This window comes from Leptodactylus fuscus, chromosome 2 (genome assembly GCF_031893055.1).
Source record: "Leptodactylus fuscus isolate aLepFus1 chromosome 2, aLepFus1.hap2, whole genome shotgun sequence".
Taxonomy (NCBI): domain Eukaryota; kingdom Metazoa; phylum Chordata; class Amphibia; order Anura; family Leptodactylidae; genus Leptodactylus; species Leptodactylus fuscus.
In genome coordinates this window covers 180,881,095-180,902,892 of record NC_134266.1, presented here as the reverse complement: position 1 = coordinate 180,902,892, position 21,798 = coordinate 180,881,095, and the positions used below count along the sequence as shown (strand labels likewise).

General features: G+C 41.5%; 2 protein-coding genes across 11 annotated transcripts in view; one reads left to right on the top strand and one right to left on the bottom strand.

Moving 5' to 3' along the window:
• The window catches only part of TUBGCP3 (tubulin gamma complex component 3), a 59,269-nt gene extending 56,142 nt beyond the window's left edge, over nt 1–3,127 (bottom strand). For both annotated transcript variants that reach the window (XM_075265235.1, XM_075265237.1), the window contains exon 1: nt 2,889–3,127. In XM_075265235.1, the coding sequence (XP_075121336.1) occupies nt 2,889–2,964 (76 nt within the window). In that variant the 5' untranslated portion in view covers nt 2,965–3,127. The remainder of the gene's footprint in view (nt 1–2,888) is intronic.
• A 7,807-nt stretch (nt 3,128–10,934) lies between these two features.
• ATP11A (ATPase phospholipid transporting 11A) overlaps nt 10,935–21,798 on the top strand; it is a 140,485-nt gene continuing 129,621 nt past the window's right edge. For all 9 annotated transcript variants that reach the window (XM_075265230.1, XM_075265225.1, XM_075265226.1 and 6 more), the window contains exon 1: nt 10,935–11,379. In XM_075265230.1, coding sequence (XP_075121331.1) covers nt 11,341–11,379 — 39 coding nt within the window. In that variant the 5' untranslated portion in view covers nt 10,935–11,340. The remainder of the gene's footprint in view (nt 11,380–21,798) is intronic.

Sequence of the window (21,798 nt, the reverse complement as noted above, 5' to 3'; positions counted from 1 at the left end):
TTGAAGAAGTCCATTTTTCAATTTTCGTTTTGACACCTCGCCTTCCAAAAGCTATAACGGTTTTATTTATCCACTCACGGTGCCATAGGAGAGCTTAGTTTTTGCAGAATACCTTTTACTTCAGAATGTTATCATTTAATGTTCCTTTCTTATAGTCTTCATTTTTATGATATAGTATTTATGTTATTTTATGTAGATTGTGTGCCCCATATGGGACAGGAACTACAATGTCTGTAAAAGTGCTTCGGAATATGATGGTGCTATATAAGGCCCGGTTCACATCTACGCATGGGTTTCCATTCAGGGGACCACTTGAGGACCCTCCGAACGGAAACCTAATCCGCATTAAAAAAAAGCAGTAACTTAAGGAAACCCACAGACTCCATAGACTATAATGAGGTCCATGTGGTTTCCATACGAAAAATCCGGGGAGAAAAGTGCTGCTTGTAGGACTTTTCTCACCGCATTTTTCATGCAGAGAGGGGAACGGAATGGCCTAAACGCAGATGTGAACAGGGACTACGTAAGCAAAATGAATAAACGCGGTGTTCACTGTGCATTCTGTGGGAGATCCACGTCAAAATGGCGCCGCCAGGAAGATAAGGTCTAGGTCATGTTGGTCCAATGCATCAGAGGGGTTCATGCAGCACTGACTGTGCGCATTACCGCTGGGTCTCCCCTGTAGAATAGTACAGCAGATGTTGGGAAAGGGTTATTCGTTGAATCCAGGCGTTTCATTCAGTCCTATTACCACAAGTGTATAAGGTGCAGCATCTGGCCATGTAGTCTGCCTTTATAAACACTTGTGAATTCAAGCACAATACTGTAATACAATTCTGCAGCTGCAACAAGCCAGTTCATGAAATGTCTTCCCTCCTAGATACTCCACCATGAACTCTGAGCAGTATTGTGGAAAGACACAGCAACAGAACCACAAAGATACAGACCACATAAAGTTACAGAAAGGAATCATTTGGTGCTGGGATACAAAGTACATGACAGTCGCCATTCAGCTCTGCCGAATCAAGGGGGATGATTTAGTAAGACTGGCATACTGAACACTGGTTTGCAGATGTGTGGAGCCGGGGGAGAATGCGGTTCATTTATGAGCCACGTTCTCCAGCGGTGCTGTGTACCTGGACCGAAACCACCAGTCTTATAGGAAAGTGGCAATAGCAGAGAAAAATAGTAAAAAGTTCCATTATCTTTTGCAATTTTTCATGCCTTGTATGCCAGAATACTGTTCTACAAGGCATGATAGATAGGTCCCAAAAAATGCAGAATTGCAAACCTCTTACACTAATATCAGCCAAAAAAACTATGTGCTCAAAGATTCACAACATAGCTTTGCATGGCTGACCAAGCTGCAAGACTTACATTAACAAGAAGAATGTCAAGTGTCAGATGAAGGGATAAAAACACACAACCAATAGACTCTGGAGCAAGAAATGTGTTCTGTGGAGTGATAAATCACACAGTCTGGTTTTGGAGAATGCCAGGAGAACATTAGCTGCCTGACTCCTTTGTGCCAACCGTGAAGTTTGATGGAGGAGGTATAACGTTATGGGGTTGTTCTTCAGGGTTTGACCTTTGAACTGAGAATGATGTTGAATAAGTGGGCCTGGCTTCACGGCGCGAGGAATGAGTTCAGCAGCAGGCCAGCTTGACAGCTGTCGGAACTCCGGAGCAGGCGGATCATCAACACCAACAATACGCTCATTATATGGCGTCCCAGCGAGCTTCTGAGATGCCGGATCAATCATGGGCACAGCGCGAGGAACGAGTTCAGCAGCCAGACAGTTTGAGAGCTGCCGAAACGCCGAAGCCGGCGAACCATTGACGGCAGCAATTTGCTGAATATAGGCGGATCATCGACGCCAAAAACACGCAGACGAAGTCGCGGGCAGAGGCTAGTACTGTATAACACTTCACTATAATTGCACTTAATGCACACACAGCAGATTGGTTGTAGACATTTCTGTGACTTATGCTGACCATACACATTTGATCAACTAGGAAAATACTGCGAATGTGTGTTGCTGACAGATGACAGCAGATGTTTCTCTGCACAAATAATTCAGCCCGAAGAAAACATCCAGCACGGCCAATAAACCACCAATTGGTGCAGACTCCCTGCACTTTGGGGCTGTATTTTTTTATGGATCGCAGTCATCCAAAATTATACATATATGGCCATATTTGCAATCAGTCAAGTTATCTGAATGGGATTGCTTCTGCAGAATGTGCATGGATTTCTACAAGACCAAGTCAGATGAATAGCAATGGAAAAGCAATGTTTGCAAAAAATCTGCAGTGTGTGAATAACTGTGGAAACCAGGGCCTGCATATTACTAGTCCCCGACATCCTGTGCTGATGTAAGGTATGACAATACAATATGCAGTGTGGCCGCAGGGAGATGGCTGGAGCTTGTGAAGGGTGACTTTCCCAAGAAGGGTATACATGTATGGGCATTACTGTTTATACAGTCCTCCAGTTTATAGCACAGTGGGCACCACCGTATGGAAAGTGGCTGTTATTTACTAAAGAAGGACAATGTGCAGATATGGTGTTACTATAGCAACGAGACAGCTTGTAACTATCATTATATGGCTGTATAAAGAAATGACCAAACTCTATACAGAGGAATGACTTCCACAGCTTTACTGAGCAGCACTGACGAGAGAGAGAGATATAGATAGATAGATAGATAGATAGATAGATAGATAGATAGATAGATAGATAGATAGATAGAGTGCATCAATACAAGACAATGACAAGAAGCGCCGGCTCTGTACATGCACAGCTGACTGACTGACTGACTGCTCAGTGTCAGGAGCAGCACAACAAGGCAGGCAGTGCAGAATGAATAGTGTGCGGCCCGCATTACCTTCCCCCTTCCCAAGTATCCGGCAGCAGAGGTTCTGCAGCAGAACGTTCGGTGACTTCTGGTCCGGTGTCGCCATGCTGGGGCTGCCGGTCACCGTATTCCTCCCTGACGTTACTATGTTCAGGAATCCCGTCCGTTAACGGTCACTGCAGAGGCGCCATTTTAACATAACCCGCCGAAAGCTGCTGTCAGTTCCCACAATGCTCCTCTCTGTGTTGTGGTGACAGCAGTGGAGGCAGGAGGGCTGCACCGCTAATATGTTCCGCCGTGTCCACACACTATGGTTCCGCTGACATCTCTGGGTCTGGTACATAGTATGTGCTGTAGTGTAACGAGTGACACCTAGTGAATCGTGCGCTGCTCGGCGCTGTGCTTTAGTTATCTGAATAAATGGCTGTCCTCTAAAATTATATTGCGATCAAAATGGATTCCACAACCTGTGAGATATCGGGGAGTGAGGCATATAGAACCAAAGGGGCTCTCTACTACTCTAGCTAAGTCTGTAATGGGGCGGCAGACATCTTTGTAGGGGCACTGTCACTGAGACTTGTATTGGGGTACAGGTTACATGCAGAACGCCCAACTGTCAAAGGGCAGAAAGAGACGGAATGAGCAGTTTAGCCATTCGAGTTTAGCCTCACCCACTTCTACTTTGACTGTCCATTCACATGCTTTTTACGTTGTGCCCCAATACAGCATAATGCCCCTACAGTCTTCCTAACATGATATGTCCCCACATTATACTGTCCCCCTCCAATTGCCCCCACAGTACAAAGCCCTCTCCTGGTATATCCATAGTTTAATGTCCCGCTCCATCTGCCCCAAGTTTACTGTCCCTCTCCTGTTCTCCCCCCAGTTTAAGGTCCCCTCAGTTGCACCTGTAATAAAAAAAAAAAATAGCACTAATACTCACCTCTCCCGTTCTCCTGCTGTTCTGCCTGAAGTCTCTGCTCCCGGATGCTTCATGAGTAATGTCGTCACATCGCGCTGTTAACTCAATAAAAATATATTCAGAAATCACCAGATGAAAAAGTCTTGCCCGTGCACACGATGTAACGCGGCGTTGATTCTGAAGCGTAAACTCGTGCCACTCAAATGAATGAGCCGACATAGGAGGGTGCTGCCGGGGGCGGAAGCCTGCTTCCGCCTGAAGAAAGGGCATGTCGCTTCTTTTCTCCGCTAGCAGCAGCCCGCCGCTAGCGGAAAACAGAAGCCTGGCGGTCTGCATAGACCACCATTGTAAAGGGGAGGTTTTTGATGCAAAATCCGCTGTCAAAAACCTCCCCTGTGCTCACGTGTGAACGAGCCCTAATACCCCACATAATGTGCCACAGCTAAAAAAAAAAAGCACTTCGGGAAAAAATGCAGCGGAAATTCAGTCTTCCTATGCATACTTTCTGCTTCAACTATACCTATAGGGAAAATGCCAATGTTTCCATAGGTTTAATTGATATGCAGTGGTGTTTGGAATTGCAGCATGTCCGCTGTGGATATTTTTAACCAGAATCCCATCCACTTTGCAGTTACTGTAAAACACTGCGGTTCTTGCCACAGCATTTACATTACGTGGGTCCTTCAGCTTAGGGTCCATTCACATGGAGGAAAATGGTGAGGAATTTGGTGTGGAATTTCAGTGCTGAAAAAAAAGCCTCCCATTGACTTCAATGGGTTCCTTTTTCTGTTTTTTTTTTAGCCAAATCCAGGTGTGGATTGAACAGAAGGGAGACGTATAAGAGCTTTTTTTATTTTTCCCAGTCCTTTTGAAGCCATTCCTTACTTTAGTTAACCACAGCAAAATCTACAAGTTAAAAAACAGCTTTACTGCAGTGTTGGACCTAAGGCCAAGGACCCATGTAGTGAAATACAGCTAAAAAAAAAAACTCAGAGTAAAAAAAAACGCAGTTATAACATTGCAGTTTTTGCTGCATTTTTTTGTGTGTTTTATTTTCCCCTATTATATATAAAGGGAAAACACTTGCAACTCTGCAGCTAAAGTTGACATAGTTTTCCCAGGTCTTTTTTTATCACAAAGTTTGTGTAAAATTATTGAAAACGTATTCACTTTTCTGGTATTGTAAAACGAACCTTTATTTTTGTTGTGATTCTGCAGCATCCAAAAATGCTGAGTTTCCGAACATTGTCGAACGCCTTAAGACCGTTAAAATTTGGATCACTATGAGTTCTCTTTGAGCCAGAAACTGATATCTATGCCTCTTAGGAGCAGGTGAAATTTTAGCTCTTATATACAACTGTTTGCTTGCTAAAGTAATGTTAAATGAGTCCCGTCTCACCCATCTGCTTTTTAAAAAGTGGCAAGAACATTAGCCATATTGTAAAAAACACAATTTTTCACAAATCTTTTTTTAATACAAGTAAACTGGCGTGATATTAATTATGGCTTCCTCTTTATGTATGGATCAAAAGAACAGGACTTTCATTTTGGGTTCAAGTTTAGTCTTCAAAAAGTGCATAGAAAAACCTGCATTCGAATGTGTACCCGCTTCTACAACATTTCGTGTATGCTCACATGGTGGAAAGTATTTGCCCCAGGGCTGGAGATATCAGTGCCGGTAATTTCGGCATCGATATCTCCCCACTATCAGAAGGGCGTTCCTCACAGTCTAGCATCATTGCTGTGAGGAACAGCTCCTCCTCCCGACTGTACTCTAAAATAGCCTTGTTCTGTCAGAGGGAGCATTCCTTACTGCCTAGCGATGACAGTGAGTGGGGAGATTGGTGCTGAAATTACCGATATCTACCACCCTGGGGCACATAACGGGATACACGACAGTGCACTAAATTCAGCGCAGTCAGCTTTCTAGCTGTATATAAAACCACATATGCATGAGGACATGAAAGGTCCTTTTTTATTTTTTCAGCGTCCTGCTTCAGTCTTTGCCACTTCTTGAATACAATGGGAAACAGATACAAGATAGAATTTGGAGATGATTCTGCATCAAAATCAGCTCCAAATTCCTCCGTGTAAATTTAATCTAATTTGTCATACCTTAATGTACTGCCATGTCTGTTTGTTGCTTAGATCTCCTTTTCTTATGTCATGTAGAAAAATAATTATTAAATAATAACAAGTGTTTGTCTTCAATTCAGTTATACTGACTTCAATAGGAAAAAAACACAGGCAGCTATGCAGCATTTCCCACCAGAAGTACCTAAAATAGTAGCCAGAAACAGTGCACTATAGATCTTTCTTTCATCTTTTTTTATAGGACGGAAAAAAACCTGTGACAAATAGCCAGAGTGCTTTGCAAATAAATCATTTTGCAGTGAGTAATACACATGTAATACAGGCAGTTTCTTTGTTACTTTATTAGGGCAGGCATTTTTTAACTGATTCTTATCAATCCATCTTCCATCAATGAAGGACATTTTCAGACAACAGCTATTCAGCCCAATTCCCTCGTACACATGTACAGTCCGCTTGGCCATGTGTTCTCAATAGGATGATGAGAGTAAGCTGCTACTAGACATCTATCTCATAAGAAGTCCAGTATGCCAAAACACTGTTTCCCACAATGTCTGCCTTCAGCGAGAGTTACTGTAAGCCATGTACACATTATATTGGTTCAGTCAACTTTGCTGTAACATACTGTATGTGACCAATTGTTATCTGAACAGTAAAGATTTCTTTTTCTAGGATTAACCAGACATACTAGTGATACAAACTCATCATCGAAATGTATTGAAACCAATTTATAAGACATATCATACCCACATAGAGTAAATTGTCACATGGTAATCATGTGCCATACTCTTTGGAGATGATGTGATTTAGGCATAAAGAACTACTGTTGCCAATAGTTCAGACAACTCTGCCTCTGGCTGTACATGATTGTCACACTATGGCTGTCTAATGGAATACAAGTTACTATCTCTTGCTGTTTGGTTACAAATACATTTCTATGTGTTTCAGAAATTATTGATATATATATGATGATTATTTACATTCCACTACAGTTCCACACTATTATTATTTATTTTTATTACATCATTCATTCCATAGTGCTGTACATTTGATTTGTTACATACAAAATACACAAAACGAGTACTATAATAACTTAGTGGCCAACTGGTACAGTGGGATAAAAAGCCCTGCCCGCAAAGGCATACAATCTATGGGGATAGAAACTGTAGGTAAGAGTAGAAGCTGCTCAGATGATTTTTGACAGCAGGGTTATTAAAGGTTGTGGGCGTTCTTTCAATGATGGGTCAGCATCCTCCAGTTTTATGTATTGTGGTAGCAAGTTCCAGAATATAGGGGATGCATGAGAAAAGTTTTGGAGGCAGTTGTGTGAAGAGTTGCTAACAGCAAAGTGAAGAAGGAGGTCTTGAGAGGATCAGAGACAACATGTGACTAGGTAGTGTGGGATTAGGTCAAAAGTGTATGTAGGGGACAGGTTGTAAACGGCCTTATATGTCAGCATTAGCATTTTATATTTTATTCACTGGATGATAGGTACTCAATATAGGGATTAGCAAAGGGGAGCAGCTGAAGAAAAACGAGGGGAGAGGTGAATTAAGCGAGCAGTAGAGTTGAGGGTAGACTGGAGGGGAGCAACAGCATTTGCTGGGAGGCTATAGAGACAGGTATAACATCAGTCTAAGCAGGAGATTACAAGGGCATGACTAGCATTTTTGTAATATCAGGGATAAGGAAAAAGCATATTTGATGAATATTCATGAGTTGGAAGTGGCAGGAGGTTTTGAAGGCTTAGGGTTGAAAGCTTGAAGGATAGGGCAGAAGCAGAGGTTACTCCAAGCCAATGGACTTGAGGGACTGGTAAGGGTGGCACCATTAACTGTGACAGTAGGGTCAGGTAGGAGATGTATGTAAATCGGGGGTAATATGATGAACTCTATTTTCTCCATATTGTGTTTGGGAAAGGGGAGGAGAAGAAAGAGGTTATGGCTGCAACTCAGGATAAGCAGTGACATATGGGCCAAAGAGATATATTTTAATATCATTAGCGTGACAGTTATAGTGAATGGATTCTATGAGTTGGCTAAGACTGAGAGTATGGATGGAGAGGTCCCAGGGCAGAGACTTGCAGGACGGCTATAGAGAAAGGATATGGTGAGGAGGTGTGAGCGGGAGACATTGTGCAGTTGATGAGGTAGGATGAGATCCAGTAGAGGGACAAGTAATGAGAGTGTGACATGAGGGAGTGGTCAACTGTATTGAACATAGAGAAAAGGACCCATTCCCACGGAGTAACGCGCCGCTCATTCTGACAAGTAAACACGTGTCAGAGTGAGTGCTTCACATTGAAATCAATGGGAGGCTTTTTAACCCATTGATTTCAATGTGTTACAAACGTTAAACGGAACCCATTGAAGTCAATAGGGTTCTGTTTTGAAGCGCTCACTCTGACACGTGTTTATGTGTCAGAATGGGTGGCGTGTTACTCCGTGGGAACAGGGCCTTCAGGTGGAAACTCTGCACACCCCATTATAGTCTATGGGGTCCACAGGTTTCTGCAGATAACTGCTTTTTAAGCGGATTGGGATTCTGTTTTTCGGGTCCCCAAGTGGACCCGAAGAATGGAAACCTGAACGCAGGTGTGAACCTAGCATCCGATAGCACTATCTAAATTAGACTGCCTTAATAAATGTGTATCATTACCATGTAAAATAAATTTTATCCAGTCCTAGTTGCAAGAAGAAAATATGTTCAAAAACTGCATCAACAATGCACTATATGAGTTAGGTCTTAAAGGGGTGCTTTAATTTTTTAACCCATAGGGAAGCTTAAAACAACAAACACTATAAACTCACCTGTCGTTCAGCTGAGGATCCTGCAGAGTCTCTGTTCAGGTCCTCGGTCTTAGTATACCTTTTACCAGAACAAGACCATATCAGCTAGTCAGTGGTTGGGCACTGATGCTCAGTTACAACAGATCATCACCACTTTGTTGCGAATTGGCTGGTGTGCTTCTATGTGGGCCAAGGTCAGCAAGACCAGAACTATGAATGGAGAATCTCAGCTGGATCCCCAGCCAAACTGAGAAGTGAGTATATAGTGTTTGTTATTTAAGCCTCCCTAGGGGTTAAACAAGAACTGGAACACTTTGTTTAGTGAAATATATTGCTTAGGTGTTCCTAGTGTCTTTGTAATGCTGGCCATACACATAAAATAGCTGTTGGCCGACAGCTACCTCTTCTGTCAGCAGAGTAATACGGCAGCTTACATCATGAGTTACTCATACATCCGGCTTGTTCCATGACCTGCTTTGGTTAGCATCACTAGTGAGGTCACCAGCCTGCACGCCTAGTAAAATATTTACATCTAATTGGAATGCTTCTTCCAGGTCAGTGACCTTACTTTATATTAAAGCTACAGATTGAAAACAGGATTCTAGAAGAAGTCTGAGGTCTCATCCACATGAAAGGAACAATAAATGTATAGGGGCGCCCTTATGGCTCAATATTCTGCCACAATACTCTGTTCCGTCAACTGCTGCATGGCTTAGAAAGACAGGCTAGATCAATTGGATATGACGTTTCGGTCCTTAGACCTTCATCAGAACCCTAAGCGTACTGCGCAGGTGTCCGACGTCAAGCCGAAGAAGGAAGGGGAGGATGCAGAAGAAGACAGAGGCGGTGCTGGAGTCGGTTTTCGAGCAGCAATGGGGACGCCCCCATCGCATCTCCTGCACTGGGGGACGTCCCCATCGCTGCGAGAGAACTAATTAGCATACCGGTACAAACTGGTATTTCGAACGAACGGCGCGGCAGAGAGCACTTCGAAAGGTAGGAGACAAATAGCCTTTCTAAAGGCTATTCTGACGTGATACCTAGAAAAAAAAGTTTTTTAATGGTAGAATCCCTTTAAGTCGATGCAGCATCCATAGCATCCATACAATGCACACATTGAATGATTTTATATGGTAGTTTCCATATTTATTTTTTTTATAAGAGATTGATATAGATCACTTATGTTTTTATATCATTGTAGTTCTAAATTCTATCCAAACTCATGTCAACCTTTTATCAGCTGTAAAACATAAAAATACAATTTATATCTTTCAATCCTGTGCCCGCCACATCATATCATGTCTATACAGCACTCTCAGTGTATTATTTAACATGACTTCCGTATGATCACCTTGTTTTTTTTTTTGTGTCATATCTGTTGCCAGTCAAAGCAACATTCATTCAAAATGAGTAAGTTTCTAAAGAATTTCCAACATGTTACTATCAATCCCAGTTTATGCATTAACAGTCACAGTCTAATCCATAAGGGGGTGGGAAAGCGTGTAAGTAAATGGATGCAGTTACAATAGTAGGCTGTAAATCTGGAAGTGAATAGAACATGCTTCTGCCATGAGAAGACGTGAGGTAACCAGGCCACCTTGTCTGAACAAGCTCCAGACACAAGCTGATTAGATATTGTTCACTGAGGCAGCCTGGCCCTGCTGCCAAGAGGTGACTATCAGCCTGAGTCATCGGCTCCAGCCTGTCACTCATGACATGAGCCATCCTGGAGAGGAGCAGCCACTCAGCCAGGAGTCACATGGGAAGGGATCCAAAAATAAGCAACTCTTCACCTGCCATTCATTCCATGATGGCTATTCTGTATCTGTTGTTTGTATACATTGTATACAGATGAGCTGTGTAATCTAAACAGCGAACTATAAATAGACGGAATATAAATAAATAAAGACTAAACCTAATCTATAGAGGAGGGGGATTGGGATGGGATTTCAGCAGCAGAGTGGCGCACAGCTCCCCATCATTTATTTGTAGGCAGCTGGATAAGTCGCCCGATGAGATATAAATAGCTCAGGATGCCAGTACTAGAACAGATTGATGAAGAGAAGGGGGAAGGAGGGAGGGGGCGCTGAGTAAAAGCTGAGGGAGGGGTATAGTGACAGGACATGACAGTAGGTGGAGGATTCAGCCCAGAAAGACTTACAGGGAGGGATCACAGTGAAGAGGTATAGACCAAAGAGCTGGAGAGGGAGGCACCAGCATGGATAGGGCTGGAGAGAGGGAGGGCTGTTATTACATGAGATGGGAGGGGGTGTGGAGCACACAGGGAACTGATCATCAAAGAGAAACAAGCAGCATCTAGTAGAAGAGAGCCACAGGAGGGGGCATGGTGACTGCTGCTTGTACTGACACTGCCAGCCAAGAGACAGCTCCACCAAAGACTCAGCACTACAACCAGGGCTCACCACCTGCTGGACCCCAATGTCACAGACAGCCATCAGTACCCACACTGGAAAGAATGTAGCTAAAGTAACACCACTACCCATGTGCAGCTACCCCATCCATTGTGACTTAGGCAAGAACCGGCATCTTCTGTTTCCCCATCCTGATCAACTGTGACTAGCGACTAAAGCCATTGTATTGGCTGTGTATGGATGTGGAAAGTAAGAATTAGACAGCGAGGAACAAGGCACAAGAGGTGTTAGGGCAGCTGTCACCAGCCATGGATTGCAGCCTGCTCAGGAGTCTCATCACCAGATATGTAAGTCCAGCTTGTCTTCTGCTCACTTGTTGTCAGCTCCATGTCTCTATTACACAAATGATATTATATTGCTAGGTGTGTGTACCTGTATAGAACATTCAAGCATGCCGAAGATTACCAATAGATTGCAAGGCAGCTCCTTAAACTTTCATTGATGGCTACAGACTTGCTGTGAACTAGAGATATGTACACAGTAATGGCTGAAGGAAGACACACACAGGCATGTAGAAGTGAATTCTTCAGGACATGCATCATGATATTCTTATGTAAAACCAAGTAGTGACAGACTACCTGTAGATTGTATTTACTTAACTGCCTGCATAATTGAAATATTTGTTTCCCCTCTCACACCTCTATGAAGCTGTTGCATAAAACAGGCTTCCTATTTCTAAACTATACAGTACTTCTAACTGGTTAGTATGAACTGTAATATGCATATATTAGATCTATACATAAGACAGGTGGAAACATGTACAAATATGCACTGGATTGACACCAATAGATGTCAGATTGCACTGGGTGTGTGTTATGTTTACATGTCATTTCAGTTTCATTGCTCTATTTTAGACATATTTGGCAGACATAGATTATGTATTTGAGGGACATGGGAAAATGTCCAACACTTTTGTAATATGTATGATAGTTGTGTGGGAGTTACAGAAGTGTCACCAAAGCACACTCATGTATAAATGATATGATTTCCTGGAAGTTTTTACATATCAGTTTCTTTTTGTATCAGTATGAAGCTATATTTTACATGTACAAGATATTTTTACTGGCAGTCAAACATATGAAAGGTTTGGTGAATTCTAGGTAAGGTCGAGCATTACAACATTGGCAAAATCTGCAGTGTGATTTAATCAGGAAAACTTTCCCATTCCTTCCAAACAATACACCCCTGTGTCTGAAACTAGTTTGGCCTCTGCTCAGCCATAATAAGATGTGATCGCTCACAAGGTCTTCAAAGTCTTATGACTTGTATGCAGTCAAGGCTTTGCTTTGTCCATTTCTTAAAATATGCATGGTGTATATATATTCAAAAACAATACAAATTTGATGTTCTTGAACAATATCTGATGTACTTTTTATTTAAATATGTTTTTTCTGCTGCCAGAGATGTGAATCAGGTCCAATACTGAATATTGTTTATACACTTTATGCGAATTTTGTCTGTGCTCAATTTCACGTTAGCATGGGGAACTTTTATAAAAATATGTTGGACATACATTAAGAGTCCTTGTGTTGTGTGAAATGTCTTGTGTTATATGCTATATACACATATGCTACAGTTGAGATCTTCTGTTCTAACGTATGCAAGTCGATGACATCTACTTGTTCGGAACTATGAGGATAATGGTGGAAGAAGTATCATGGGCTTTGTAAAGCTCTAAAAAATCACTGTCCCTTCTTGGATATTACTAGGTCCACAATAGAGGAGAGTATAGTAAAGATCAGACACATTCCTGAGCGATATACATAACAATACATCCAGCAGCTCACAGATGGCATCTTCCCTGAATGGTCAATATTATCCTTCTTCATCTTCTACATTCAAACCAGATTGCTATGATGCCTCTTCCAGCCTTGACTCAAAGTTGTATTTCCCTCATAAGTAGTAATGCCCCCATGTGTACCCCCATCTAAAAAAAAAAATACACACCTAACCCCAATCCCACATTGCACAGCTCTTCTGGCCTATAATCTGTGATGTCTTTGGAACTGGGAAGACACTTTTATGATCTAGTGTCTGCCAATACTAATACTAGAGACCCACCCTTATATAAGCCACAGGCCTAAAATGATGAGGGCTAATAGGAGTTGTAAATGAGCCACTTGCCAACTATCTGGGCTATTGATTCTTGTACAAACATGGAGAACACTCCCTACTGGAGTCATGAATTGTGTGTCCTTAAGGATAGACCTTAAGGTTGTATGTATAGAGGTGGTGTCTGATTAATGTAGGACTAACTTCTGTAATTCCAAGTGATTACTAACGGGAAATGACAGTCATGCCAGGAAAGTGCTGTTCTGCATTGTCTTTTGCCAGCTCTGCTATGCTATGTTTCCATGACTGCATCAGCCAATAGTAGACAATGTGAGATGGTGCTTTTCTAATGCCACTGACACTTTATTCTAGCAAGTGGTAGAATAGTTGTCAGACTGCCACTGATCCAACAGTAATGACCAGTGGCCGACCAGTGGAATTGATTCTAGGGTCCCACTGCCCACAGCCAGAACCCCTGCAGATCAGTTGTAAAGAGACAGTGGGGCTACGGGTAATAACGTTTTGGGAACGTAACTACCAGGGTAGCAACGGTAGTCGCTGCCACAGGGCCCAGGATTTGAGGGACCTGGCAGGCACCTGATGTGTTTTGTTTTTTTTTCTAATAGGCCGTTACCTGCTGGAATAAACCCAGCAGGTAATGGGCCCTATTTACTTCCTCGCGCCTGCTCACGTCCACCTGCACTTCTCCTTTTACGGAAGCAGCGGTGGCTGTGATCAGGTGCAGGGATTGGTAAGTATGGCCGCGGGCTCGCGAACCCCACCAAAACTTCTATCAATATACTCCAGGATCTTTTACCGTCAGGTGGCTGGAGGGCCATGTCAAATGTTCACCTTGGGGACCCACAATTCCTAGTTACGCCACTGGAGCCATGCTTCTCATCTGCCATATGATGTGCACCATTGTGCTACCTAAACCCACCGCTACACTCTTTATGGCAAACCAGCAGTGGGGCTCCTGGAATTTTCAACATTACCTGTAGAAGTACTGTCATAGAAAAGCTGATCTGCAAGGATCTTATTTGTTGAACCCCTGTAGATGTAATATGGATGGCCTATCCTAAGGACAACATTTGAGAGATGGATAAAACCTTTAAAAGGCTTTTCCAGGAATTGCAACAATCCATATGGAGTAAGGGGAGGTGTGAAATAAAATTAAAAAAATCATACTCACCTACCTGTCCCTAGCACTCCGATGTCTGCCGCCAGTGTCCGTCTTGTGCCGATGCCATGTTGCTGGGAATTCTGCCTATCAATTGACCGCTGAGACCAATTAGTTACAGGAGGTACAATTTCCAGAAATGAGGCGCCGCCATGAGACTGAACAGACACTAACGATGGACAACAGAGTGCTGGAGACAGTTGAGTGTGCCAATTTATGGACATACTATATGGCGATCAATGATGGGGCCATTATATTGTGTGGGGGCATTGATGGGGGCTAATATTCTGTGGTGGAGGACATTAAAATTTGTGGGTGATTAGGGGGAATATTAAAGGCGTTGTCCAGGCTTAATTTTTTTCTGGCCTGGACAATGGAATTGCTTTCGGCACCTGTCCTGTACACAATATGGGGCTGGAAGCAGATAGCTGTATAGCAGTCAGATGCCTTCGCTGCAACTCAGCTCCCACTGACCTCAGTAAGTGTTGAGATGCAGTGAAGGTATACTATACAGTGGATGGAGCTTTCTGCTTCACCCTATTTTGTGTACAGGGCAGGTGCCGGAAGCAGCTCCATACAGCTGATCGGACTGGGGCCAGATGTCGCCCCCCCTACTGATCAAGTATATATGACCTATCCTGAGGATATTGAAAAAAAAACTATGCCGGGACAACCCCTTTAATATTCTCCCCTAATCCCACACTTTAATGTCTCTACCCCCCATCCCACAGGATATTAACCCTCTTCATTCCCCTCACACAATATAATGGCCCCATCACTAGCCCCCATAGTGGGGACTCCTTCATTGGTTTCCCTCATGGTAGTATTAGGTCATTACTTGCCTGTCTTGTTCTCTGCTCCGGGGCAGTGTTGTCATGTCATGTTCGCCCAGAACAGGAAGGAGGGGAAGAGATCAGAGAGAAGACAGGTAAGTACTGCTACTCAGCTTGTAGGCCACTGGCTTAATTTGGCCTGTGGTCTACAAGCCGGGCAGTAGTAGAGCAGGAAGCCTGTGGTACCCCGATGGGCCAGTCTGACCCTAGTAATGGCATGCCCCTGTAATATACCATTAGTGTCTATACTGAGTCAGCTAGTTTTATGGGAGTCTTCCACCTCTCCCAAACATTTTCATCTGCCACCACTGTGTAAGGCCCTGTTCACACGGGGAGCTGAAAGGCGGATTTTAGCACCGAGAGTGACGTGGGGAGCCGCATCACTCTTGGGCCAAAATCCGCCTGCCACAACTGTTGCGGCTTCCGACAGTCGCGGCCTTTCCCTCTGTAGTCGGCTCAAATGAAAGGGCCGACTATGGAAGTTGCTGCCGCGAGGCGGACACCGCAGTTCGTTGAGCCGCGGAATCCGTCTGAAGAAAGGGCAGCTCGCGAGCGGTCTCCATAGACCACCATTGTTTCGGCGTGGATTATGACGTGTATTCCGCGCCATAATCCACCTCCTCTGTGCCTGTGTGAATGGGCCCTTACAGAGCATATACAGATATCCATTTTGGACTATCTACTGTATTGCCAATAAATAACTTCTGCAATTTATTCTATGTGCAGTTCCAGACATTACACCACATGTACATCTAAAAGCTGATTTACAGGTTGGCCTACAGACGGCAAAGAATATTAAGAAGCATTGCAGGATATTGTAATTTTACTGTATATGATGGAGTGGACTTAGTAAGTACAGAATTATAGAGAAGCGTTTGGACAATACAAAGAGAGGTTATTTTAGGAAACCCTGCAAAGTAATTTTAAATCAATAATACTCTAGTATTAAAAATAGCTTGATGCAGAGGTGCAATTGTAGGCACAGGACGTTCAGCACAGTTGTAATGAATGCCTTGGATATAAAACACAAAAGCACCATATTCTATCTATTACCTTTTTGCTGCTGCTTATTCCTATTGATATCAGTAGAAAAACATTGGTATAGAAGTCCATATAAAAATGTAACACATGATTTGCAGAAGTACAGAGCCGTTTCCTTCTGAAGAACATTCTTAAAACATTTCCTAAAATTGCTGTTCAAATTAAAATTGTGGTTTCCTGCTGCATTACTGCCGAAACATAAAAAACACCCTCAGCATATATTCTATAAGAAATAAAATTTCAGCCTATTTTAGCAATGAGGTTATTAGGGGCAGACCTGCCGTACATAAAATGTATAATAAAAGCCCCATCTTGTGGAACATGGCCATTTATGCTCCAAAATTTGCATTTTTGTCACATTTTTACCCTGTCTGCCGTGTTTTCAAAAAGTGGGCATGTGGGAGGTGGAGCCTCCAGGTACACTGGCCTAGATATGAGATTCTGGCATACAGATGGCAGGAGATACACATAATTTACTTAGAGGAATGACCCCACTAGTCCATCAACCAGTCTTGCCAGTCTTGATAAATCTCCTCCACTGTGTATTTGGAGATTTTAAGCATCTTGTATTGTGTCCTGGACGGATATTGGAAGCTGCTCTGTACAGATGATCAGGACATCGGCCTGGGTGTCGGCCCCTTATTGATTATATATTTATGGCCTATCCTGGGTATAATTATTTATTGTCAATGGAACTTATTTTTTATGGAAGGCCTAATGTGTTTATATAGCGTTATTTTGGGGAACATAGCACTTTCTGATCGCATTGTATATTGTTCTCGTGTCCTCAGGGGTGCCAATGCCAAGAGGCGGGAGCCCACTATTTCAAAAACCACAAGGGTTATTGATCCTGGGCTTCACACAGAGTAGGCGATCCTGTACTATTCTGATGCAATTTACATAGAAAGACAATTAGTCAGTCAGAATAATGCCCATTAATGACTGATGTAGAAAGTCTGTGTTAGTCATTAACAGGTGAAGAAAATAAAACATATTAAAAAAATAAATGAATAAATGATATCCCAAAAATCCCCTTTTTTACACATTAAATGATCTCAAATAAAAAAAATATATAAAAAACATATTTAGTATCTCCACATCCATAATGATCCATTCAGTAAAACTAAAATATTATCCTACATGGATGAACATTGTAAAAAAAAACACAAGCAAAAAACACTAAAAGGAATGCTTTTTCTGAGGCTGGGTTCATGCTTGCTACCGGAAAAAGAAAACAGCCAAAGAAAACACTAATCAAAATAACATATGTCATAAAAATATATGAGTTATATATCACATACAATGAAAAAATGGGTCAATGGGAAACAATAACTTTTCCCCTTGCCTCCTCTATTCTTATATGTATATCTTTTGTACTATGGACCTATCTGTGTGATGTAGGCAGGGGGTTCAGGGTTATTGTTTCCCATTGATGCATTTTTTTCATTGTATGTGATATACTGTATAGCTTACATATATTTTTTGTGGTGTATGTTATTTGTCCTATGTTTGGGGGTGACATTTCTTATACTATATTTTGTGGGCTATATACAGTATGTGTGTTTTGTGATTTATGGCTGGAACTCCTTTTGGGTTGTGTATGGGTTTTACTTAGCCATTCATGCACAGTCTGTGGTTCGCCTGCAGGCTATATATATGTCATCTGTGTGATTACCCATGACTTTGTTGATTTGTTTTGTGTTTCTTTTGGCATATGTCATCTGCCCTGCTGTAGTACATGTGATTTTATGGTGATTATCTTTTGTAATTATTTATTAATAAATTGATATTTTTATACCTTATTCTTTTGTTGGTTGTTCTTTTGATTAGTGTTTTCTTTGGCTCTTTTCTTTTTCCGGTAGCAAGTGCGATCCCAGCCTCAGTATGGAGAGATGACTTGTAGATCCTTGTGGGCTTTATTATTATTGAGGTTTTTTTTCTTTTGTATGATGGGTTCACACTTGTGCCTGGTATCCATCAACTTGCAAACTACTTTAAAAAATAAATAAATAGAAAATAAAAAAAAAGATTATATATATATATATATATATATATGTTAAGGTTCAAAATGGATTCCAAACGGTTACACAGTGGATAACGGCATCCATCTTTATAGATGAGTTAGTCAGTGGGTATCTGTCAAAAAAACTGACTGTTTGTGCCCATTTTCGACCAGTCTGTTTTGTTTTTTTTTTCCTCCTTCTTTATTCTGAGCATGCACTGATGGAAAAACTGAATCCTTTTTTTTTAAGGAGAAATAGTCCTGCAAGTCCGAATTTTTTCCCCGCCCAAAAGAGTGGGTATCAGATGGAAATGCTCCAGACATACACCTGCGAATGGTTTTTACAACCCATTGAAGTCAATGGGTTTTTAAAATTAACCATTCTAAATCAGTTTTTGAAGATTTTGAGACGGTTTGAACAACTGATTTTGCACAAAAAGCCAAACAGTGATGTGAACCCAGCCTGACTGCTGTATAGTGGATCTGCAAGGTAAAGAAACTAGGTCATAAGTGTCTGGCCTTAATGTTCTAGATGAAACTGTTACAGAGAACAATTGATGAGATTCTGGATTTCTAAAAGATATGATTGGAGTGAAAGTCCTGTAAAATCCAGCTACAGACATACAAGAAAGTAGTCACTTTGAAGGAGCCGAAGTTGCTATAGCAACAGTGGCAGGTAGTGTAGCGTATGGGAGAAGGAATGGGGCTGTGTTTAAACCCTAGAGAGAAGCGACACAATTAATAATGAATATGTTACTACATTTATGCAGGAATTCGATTTCAATATTCTATCTAGCAGACTTGTTAACTTGATATATTGGGGGACTGCATTTAGCAGGGTGTTTTATACTCATCTTATCCAGTTTTCTTACTCTGTTTTGTAAAATATGAGGAAGAATAAATCATGTGATGTAGTTTGTATTTACTTACATGTTATAAGCACTGTATATTAAAGTATACTTGTCATTAGACAATTTAGAGATATATTAATCTATATAGATAGATTTGGGAGAATTTATTAAGACTAATATTCTATAAACCAGTGTTAATGAAAATCCACAGTTAGTGCAAAAAAGCGGCTGAATTATTAAGAGGCTTCGTCTACCCCCGTGTACTGAATTCAAGAACTTGCTTATGGTTCAAGTCTTACTAACGCCAGCTCTCTGGTATCAGTAGTAGTACAATTGTCAATGAGTCCACCTTGGTGTCTGCCCCATACCACACACTTTCATAAAAAATGGCGAGTGATCTGTAGAAAGAACAACATGGCACATCTTTAGGTGCAAGAGGGAGCCATGCACCAAATATGTGCCACCCATCTGCACCCATCTAAGGCAGAAAACTAGCATAGATGCGTTAGTAAATTCCTTCCATTGAATCTTTGTAAAAATTATATTATTCAGTTTGTACTAGCCTACAAGATAAATTATAAATGTATGATTGCCCACTAAAACAGTAGTCCTTGGCCCCCCTGATCCTGCGGAATTGGAGATGTGGTCAAAGAATATGAGACTGACAAGAGGCAGTCAAATGCAGAGCTTAACTTTATCCATCACTGCCATAGAGATTAAATAGAGCAGCAGAGTGCTTGTGTAGCATTTGGGACCCCGTCCCAGTGATTATAGAAATCCAAGCAGGTGGGCCCCAGCAATCCTACATATATTACCTAACCTATGAAATGTGAATAGATAATACATTCTTTTGTCATGATCTCTTCTCTTCAGCTGGACATACACATGAAACAGCAACTGGTCAATGTTTCAACCAAGTGTGCATGTTAATTTTGATGGGGAGAGGACAGCAAGTTCTGGTATTTGCTGTTGAAAGGTCCAGATGCACTGTAGATCAGATTTCCCCTTCCAAAACCCTCTGGTTTCATCTGCTGAGCATGAGCCAGGGGCATGGGTACTGAAACAGAGGTAGCAGGTGCACCAGGCCTTGGCTCATAGGATTCCTTTCGTAGAGCAGTGGATTACCTAAAAAATGCAGCCAATTAATGGAACATAATTAAAGGAAAATTTAAATCTGGAATTTTCTATATTGGAGTATTCTAGTTTCAGCATTTAGCTATAGAGCCTATGGAGTAAGAGTGGGGAAATTAGAAGAAATATTCTGCAAGTACAGGTAAATAGTATGCTATAATAGTATAATAGTTTACTTCAGTACATACATGATGGTTTATTTTGAATATACGTGAAGAATGGGATCACACAATAGGAGTTGTGGCTCTTATCCTTCTATTAAATTTCTCTGCTATATCCAGGTTCAGAAGAGAGATGCAACCTTTCAAGTTTCATTTATAGATTGGAAAACACAGATTTGTGAAATAAGGGGGGAAATGGTGGCTCAGTAGTTAGCACTATAGCCTTGCAGTGTTGGCGTCCTGGGTTCGAATCCCACCAGGAATAACATCTGCAAGGAGTTTATATGTTCTCCCTGTGTTTGTGTGGATTTCTTCCCATTCTACAAAGACATACTGACAGGAAAAAGAATGTACATTGTGATCCCTATATGGGACTCACAATCCTACATTATGAAAAACACGTTTGTGAAATAAGTATTCCTTGTGTTATGAAGCACACATTTACATGAACCTTAATAAACTGCAGTATCATGAATTGTTTACTGGAACTAATGCACAGGCAAAGGGCTCGTACATCTGGCAAGCATTCACAATTTCAACAACAACATGTCTTTAGTTGCCAAATTCTTCTGCTATAGGTTTTAGTGCTCACTATACTGTATGTCAAGCAACAGAAAAAAATTGTCGTGACCAATTAAATAAAACATGATCGTCCATGACCAAATATTGCAGTAGCAAAATCTTAAACTGCAGCATAAGCAAAGAGCTCCTGGTAATAATGACTGTAGATAAATTTTCCCAGAATATCAATAGCTAGAACGTTAATTGAATTAACAGACCAATTTCTGCTATTTCAGTCGTGTTTTTTCTAGGTACCTGTCTAACTACGCTCTAATAAAGTGATGGTTTTATTTACTGGCGCTGCTGAATAATCCCCCTGCTGATATGGAAAGAGGATTTGCTGTAACCTATTTTACACACAGGATTAAGGACAATTAGGTTCCTCTCTAGATCCCTATGAAGATGTGATGTACAATCCCCTGAGTTGCACATCTGTTCAGGCACTGTACAAGGATTTATTATTGAGTGCTAGACAGTCCCTGTACAGGCCCTCTTAGTTCATGGTTAGATGTCAATTGATTAAATCCGTCTATAAATTAAACATTTCTCTCCTTCCAGATGTTCCATGTTTATCTGATGCCCTCATGTGAATATTTGTTCTTACACCATCTTAAAGGGTACTAGAACATAGAATCTTTCTGAACTTCTGGCCTGGGTACCACCCTTTTTCCCAAGTTGGTTGACCCATAGACCATTTAGTGGGTGTATATAGTATTGTGGATGTTAATCTAATGATACATAACCTTAAAAATATTCTGCCTTGTAGGATTATATTAAACCTAAGCGATATGTTATCAGTTTATCCAGCACAGTGCTCAATTTGTTTTCACCTTTCTGAATATTTCTTTTTAGTTTTACAACATTTTACTTGGTATGTTATTTTCATATGTAACA